The 6,113-nt window shown below is 63.7% G+C and overlaps 1 protein-coding gene and 1 long non-coding RNA gene across 2 annotated transcripts; both read right to left on the bottom strand.

The window, feature by feature from the left end:
* Nucleotides 1-439: 439 nt before the first annotated feature.
* On the bottom strand, nucleotides 440-1,760 carry LOC122681021. Its single transcript, XR_006336875.1, has 3 exons — nucleotides 1,334-1,760; nucleotides 709-861; nucleotides 440-572 (listed from the first exon to the last, which is right to left on the bottom strand). It is a non-coding gene; the product is annotated as an uncharacterized LOC122681021 (long non-coding RNA).
* A 2,160-nt stretch (nucleotides 1,761-3,920) lies between these two features.
* SOX18 (SRY-box transcription factor 18) lies at nucleotides 3,921-5,833 on the bottom strand. The gene is made up of 2 exons (XM_043884607.1): nucleotides 5,351-5,833; nucleotides 3,921-5,168 (listed from the first exon to the last, which is right to left on the bottom strand). Exons 1-2 carry the CDS (start codon nucleotides 5,706-5,708, stop codon nucleotides 4,360-4,362), a joined length of 1,167 nt encoding a protein of 388 aa, XP_043740542.1. The 5' UTR covers nucleotides 5,709-5,833; the 3' UTR covers nucleotides 3,921-4,359.
* Between the last annotated feature and the right edge of the window lie 280 nt (nucleotides 5,834-6,113).

Genomic DNA, 6,113 nt, shown 5'->3' with positions numbered 1-6,113 from the left:
GCTCAGTTAAGTCCTGTCGTCTCTCTCCATGGCCCGGTTATGACAATTGTGGCTGGGAGGTGAGGCAGCCAGGGCCCCCGCCAGGTGAGCAGGCCTCTCCTCCGGCTGCCCCCGCGCCCCCTGCCCGGCCTCCGCGGGGCGTGAGGCCAGGGGTCCGGCTGTGGTCCGAGATAAGCGCCGCACCCGTCGCCGCTTCCTGCGCTTCCTCCCAGTGCCGCCGCCGCGGGCCCCTTCCTGTTTTCTCGCGCGGGCGGGCAGGGGCGTGGGAGACGGGGCGGGGTCGTGGGGATGGGCGGGGTTGTGGGGCTAGGGGAGTTGTGTGGGGGAGGGGCGGGGTTGTGAGGCAAGGGGTGGAGTCATGGGGGGGACAGGGCGGGGTCGTGGGGGAGGGGACAGGGGAAGGGAGGGGTCCTAGGGGATGGGGCGGGGTTGTACTGGCCGGAGCTGGACGGGGGCGGCGATGGGGTCTTGGGAGATAAGGCAGAGGGTGGGGAAACTTGCTGGGCTTCCCTGGGAGGCTGGGTGCTTGTGCAGAGGTAGAGGGGGTGGGAGGAAGCAGAGTGGGCTGTGCTCTGAAACACAAAAGAGGAGGAACATCAGTGTTCCCATCCCTCCTCCTCCCCAGTCCTGCACCAGGAACCCCCCCACACTTGGACCAAACCCTCTGTGGACTGGACTGGAGCCTGCTCCTTAGGGCCCATCCCCAACCTGGGGCAGCAGCGGCGGTGGGCGGGCGGGTAGAGGACCAAGTCTTGGTTTGAGGACCTGTTGGGATGAGAGGTCAGCTGCTCCGGATCCCCTCCTTTGGGGATACCTGCTCCAGCGTAGTGGGCTTCCCTGGTGGCTCAGACGGTAAACAATCTGCAATTTAAGATACTTAATCTGCTTGTTCAGACTTGGTCATTAGAGATACACATTTATGTTACTTTACTGAAAACACCTTGTGGTAAAGAATCTGCCTGCCATTGCAGGAGACCACGGTTCCACCTCTGGGTCAGCAAGATCCCCCTGGAGGAGGACATGGCAACCCACTCCAGTATTCTTGCCTGGGAAGTCCCATGGACAGAGAAACCTGGAAGGCTACAGTCCATGAGGTCACAAAAGAGCTGGACAGGACTTAGCAACTAAACAACAACAAGGTGTTGTAGGCTGTCAACTGAGTGACTGGGCTGTCTAGGGTGTTTGTCCATCAAGTGGAGAGTTAAGTCCCTCTTCACCTGCCCAGCCTAGCCTTGTTGGGAGCAGTCCTGATGCTGGCGTGGTGTGTGGCTGGTTACTGAGGTTGTGGAGGTGGTGATGACCATGTCTACTGGGGAGAGGGGGTGCACCGTACCTGCTCTCAGGCATATCACCTCCTCCTCCGGGCAGCTTGGGGGGAGGGTTCCACATCTCGACTTAGGTCACCCCAGTGCTAGGCTGGGTCCTGGGCATGAGAGCTGTGACTTAGCCAGGCCAGGCTGCTAGAACTTCCCGCCAGGAGCTAGGTCGCCTGGGTCTGTTCCTGGCGGGCCTGACTCAGCGGGAGCTGGGGGTGGGGACTTCCCTTCTTCTGACCCTGGGGGAAGCAGGTGGGTGGGGCCAAGAGGGGGAGGGGTGGGAAGCCTGATCCAAGGCTGGAACCACCCAGGCCCTGAGGCTGTGGTCCTGCCTAGGAGGCCTGGGTCTCTAGGCCCTAGGAGGCAGGTCTGCCCTGGGTCTTGTGTGGTGCTCACTTGACTGCTTTCTGAAAACAGCTGCCATCTGTGTGTGTGTATGTGTGTGTGTGTGTGTGTTTTCGAAGTCCTGATTCTGCTCCTGAATTCCCCCAGCCCCTGACTCCAAGGACTTGGCCCAAATTGAGAACCTGCCCCTCCTACCCTGGCAGTGGGGGAGGGGCTTCTGGGGGGCATGCTGCTTGGCTGCTCCCACTTGGGCACCCTGGGGCCCCCATCCCCACCCCTACCCCAAGGGTGAGGTGAGGAGAATGCTAGAAAACTGCTCCCTGTACAGAAGAGACAGTCAGCCTCTCTGCGTGTCCATGGGTGTCTCTGGGATGGGGGCACAGGTGAGGAGATGCCTGTGCCCAGGCAGGGGTCTCTCCGCAGTAGGAGAAGCTGGGATGGCACTCCCTTCGCCCTGTCCTGGCCAGGGAGTGGGGTGAAGATATGGGAGGGTCTGCCCTGGGGGCGGGGCAGGGGGCAGAAGCTACTGGACTCTGGCTACTATGGGTATGCCTCCTACAGAGACTGTCCCCACGGTGGGGGGCACACCTTGGCCCAGCTGACCCAGGGCTCCAGTGGATGGGTCACCTGTCCCCCAGGCCCACCCAAAGTGGGAGTCGGAGGCCATGGGAGCTGCGTGTGCACACTAACGGGTGACATGACCTTTGTGCCTGAGCCCGGGACTTGGCATTGGTGTCTCAGAGCTCCCCCTCCTCCCCCACCCCCAGCCATGATGAATGCAGCTGGACTGGACCACCCGTGTCCTTTTGGGCCTCATTCCCTGCTTTCTTCCTGTGTATCAGCGCTGTCCTTGGTGTCCTGGAGGCCATTTCTGTCTGTGCCTTGACCTGCCCAGGGCTCCTCTCTCTACGTCCACATCCATCTCCTCAGCTTGTCTTTCTCTGTCCCTTTGTTTTGGAGGTCTCTGGGCCCTGCTTACAATGTGGTGGGGATGGGGGTGAAGGGGGCCCAGGTATTGCTGCCCCATTCCACTCTCTGAGGTGTGAGACTCAGGCCAGTTTTGTTTTTTTTCATGCCAGTTTAGAGAGGTGATTCCTTGGAGGCAGGACACCAATAAGAACAGCCCACTGCCTGTTCACCCCTTCAGACACACTCAGGCAGTGGACCCCCGTGCACCGACACCCAAGCTGACAGGGAGACACACATGCATGCAGAGTCTCAGACACTGTGTCACACACATAGTCATCATGGAGGGTCATGTTGAATCACATGGACACACTGTCACAGCATCACTGCCATGCTCAGAGCATGTGCAAACTTGCTCACATGTAGTCAGATTCAGACTTATGGCAGCCACAGAGCAGCCCACATCATCACAAGATGCCCATGTCCCAGGGTGCACGTACCATGTCAGGGTTGTCAGAGATCAGCCCCATATGCTACTGGGGGAGGACAGGCCAGGGGACACATGACCCCTCTTCTTGGAAGACCTCTGTGGCCCTGAGAAGAGTGTGGGTGTGCGGAGAACTGGTGTTGGGACCCTGTCCCAGGAAAGAATCCCCCAAGCTGATTGTTGCAAACTTTCCCTGAACTCATGGGCTCCCCAGTGCTGGGGGGACCGAGGAGGCTGTATGGAAAGAGGGCATCCGGTCCTGCGGGGATGGGGCACAGGGCTAGAGTGATGGATTCCAACGTGGGAAGCTTGAGATGGGAAGCCTGAGCCCCCTGCTCTGGTCATTGGCCATGTGTCACTGGAGAGTCTGCACAGGTCACCCTGGGGAGCAGCAGGGATTGGTCATGGTGCTACCCTCTCTTGGGACACTGGGTTGAGTGAGAATGATGGACTGGGGTCCCAGGATGTCAGGTCTGCAGACCAGCGTCAACCCCATCAGCCTCCTTCAGAAAGAGGTGCTGTCTTGGGCAGTCACTGGGCTTGAAGAAAGTTTTAAGGATGAGATGAGGATGATGAAACCTGGGTGAGAGTGTGGGGGGATTTCTGACCCCTAATAGGCTTGAGTTAAAATAGAGAGTGGCAGGGAACGGGGGCTGGGAGGGTGAGGAGTGCCCTCACCTCTTGCCTCCCACCAGCTGCCTGGGGTAGTGTCCTGGAGGAATGGAGAATTGCCTGCTGTGGGCCCAGCTGGGAGTCAGGCTCTCAGGGGATTTGGAGGGAGGCGCACATCCAGAGCTCTAGAGGGAGCTGCTCCTCCCCACCCCCAAAACCCCCCATCCGCCCGGCAACAACCACAGACACTAGAGTTTGGAGGAAAGGTGAGGTGCTTTATTGTGGCCTCGCCTGGTCCAGGGGGACCCAGCTCCTGGCTCCTCCTTTACAGCAAACAAATGTTATTTAAAAAGCCCTTGCTACATTGGTGCTTTGCATCACTGAAACCCCTTGGGAGAAAAAGTTTAATTAAAACTTAAATATACTGTTTTATGAATATAAAAAAGGCAAAGTAAAAAACACAGCCTAGTTCTAGAAAATACACTGCAAGAAAAGGATTAAGCTTAGCCCCGGCAGGGTCAGCCCACACGTCCTAGGCCTGGGTTTCCCGGCCAAGCCCCAGTACGTGGTGACCCTCCCGTCGGGGTTCCCTCGACCTGGCCAAGGCCCAGCGTCGCGGGATCCTGCGGGTCTGTGACGAGTAGCGGCAACTCCACCTCTGAGAGAGAGGCATCGCACAATGCCCCGGGCGACCTATCCAGAGATGCAGGCGCTGTAGTAGACAGCAGAGCTGGCATCGGACAGCGCGGCGATCAAGCTGCTCTCCTCGGGGCAGGACATGGCGCGTGGGGCCAGCTTGGCCAGCGCCACGTGGTACGGGAGCCCGGCGGCGTCGGGGCGAGTCCGGCTGCAGTTGAGGTACTGGTCGAACTCGGTCAGGTCCACGTCGGCCCACAGGTCGGCGGCGGGTCCCAGCGGCTCGGCGTTCTCCAGGGGCGGGGCTTCGGGCGGTGGCGACAGAGGGCCGGGGTAGGGGCCCGGGCCGGGCGCGGGGGCGCCGTAGTAGAGGCCGCAAAGCGGCGCGGCGGGGCCGGGCGCGGTCCTAAGCGCCTCGGCCGGGGGCGCCCCGAAGCAGCCGCCTGGGTTCCTGGGCAGCTCGGCTGGGCCGTAGGGCGCACGGAAGGCCCGCAGAGAGCAGTCCTCCGGCGCCGCGGGCGGAGGGAAGAAGGCGGCCTCGCCGGGTTCCAGGCCGTCCAGCGGCGAGCGCTCGGGTGTGGGCAGCCCCAGACCGTCGAACTCGGCGCCCAACGGCGGCAGCTCGCGGAAGACCCGGGCCGGGCCCGTAGCCGCGGGAAAGGGCTCGGGAGGCGGCGGCGGCGGCGGTGGCGCCAAGCCTGGGAGGAGGAGGCCGGGCTCCAGCCGCCGGGCCTTGCGCGCCTGCTTTTTGCGGCGCGGCCGGTACTTGTAGTTGGGGTGGTCTCGCAGGTGCTGCACGCGCAGCCGCTCCGCCTCCTCCACGAAGGGCCGCTTCTCCGCCGGGCTCAGCTCCTTCCACGCCTTGCCTGCGGGCCGCGGGCGCGGGTCAGCTGGGTGCCGTCGGGAGAGCTGGCAGGCTGACAGCCGATCCCAGCACGCGCCCCTGCGTGAGGCCTCCCGGGACCTGGGCCGACCCCCCGCCTCCGCCATCCCCAGCTCCTGCCCAACCCCCAGCCCCAGCTCCCGCCCCTGCCTCGCGGCCACTCACCTAGCATCTTGCTTAGCACCGCGTTGTGCAGGTCTGGGTTCTGCTGCGCCAGCCGCTTGCGCTCGTCCTTCGCCCACACCATGAAGGCATTCATGGGCCGCCGGATGCGCGACTCGTCGGTCCCCTGGCGCTCCCCACGGCCGGCCGGGCTGAGACCATAGCGCCCCGGCTCGGGGCTGCGAGGCGGGCTGCGCGGCGGGCTAGGCGGCGAGGCAGGCGCGGCGGGCGCGGTGGGGACGGCGGGGACGGCGGGGAGGCCGCGCGGCTCAGCGGCGGCCCCGGGGCCCGGGGCCCATGCACAGTCGCGGCGGGCGGGCGGATCGTCCTGTGCGCGGTAGCCGAGCGGCGATCTCTGCATTCCAGCTGGGCGCGGCCTGGGCGGAACGGAGCGCGGGAGCGCGGAGGGTGGGCGGCGGGCACGTCGGGGTCGGACGCGCTGGGCGGGCGGGCGGCGGTGGGGACGGCAGTGGCCTCTCGCCGGGTGGGCGCCCAGATATAGCAGCGCGGGGGCCAATGGGCGGCGTGGCGGACAGGGCGGGCCTGGGCGGGCCGGGGCCGCCCCCCTTCTCCCGGGGGCTCCCTTTCTTCTCCGCGGGGCGAGATTCTGCCGTGGCCTCCTCGAAGTGGCGCCCCCCGCACCCCCTCTGAAAGAGAGACCCCCTCTGAATGGGAGAGAGCGGCTGATGTGGCCCGAAGCTTGGCAGGGGGCGGCCTTGTGGGGGCTGTCAGACTTTAAGAATCAGACCCCCGGGCAGGAACTGGA

This window comes from Cervus elaphus, chromosome 23, assembly GCF_910594005.1.
Source record: "Cervus elaphus chromosome 23, mCerEla1.1, whole genome shotgun sequence".
NCBI lineage: Eukaryota > Metazoa > Chordata > Mammalia > Artiodactyla > Cervidae > Cervus > Cervus elaphus.
The sequence above is the reverse complement of the archived record's forward strand: the minus strand, read 5'-3'. Positions and strand labels throughout refer to the sequence as shown.

Excerpts from the sequence above, each read along its gene's own strand:
- SOX18 (XM_043884607.1), bottom strand. The coding sequence starts at position 5,708 with ATGCAGAGATCGCCGCTCGGCTACCGCGCACAGGACGATCCGCCCGCC. Across the intron at positions 5,169-5,350 it reads GGTGCTAAGCAAGATGCTAG|GCAAGGCGTGGAAGGAGCTG; the intron begins GTGAGTGGCCGC and ends CGCGGCCCGCAG.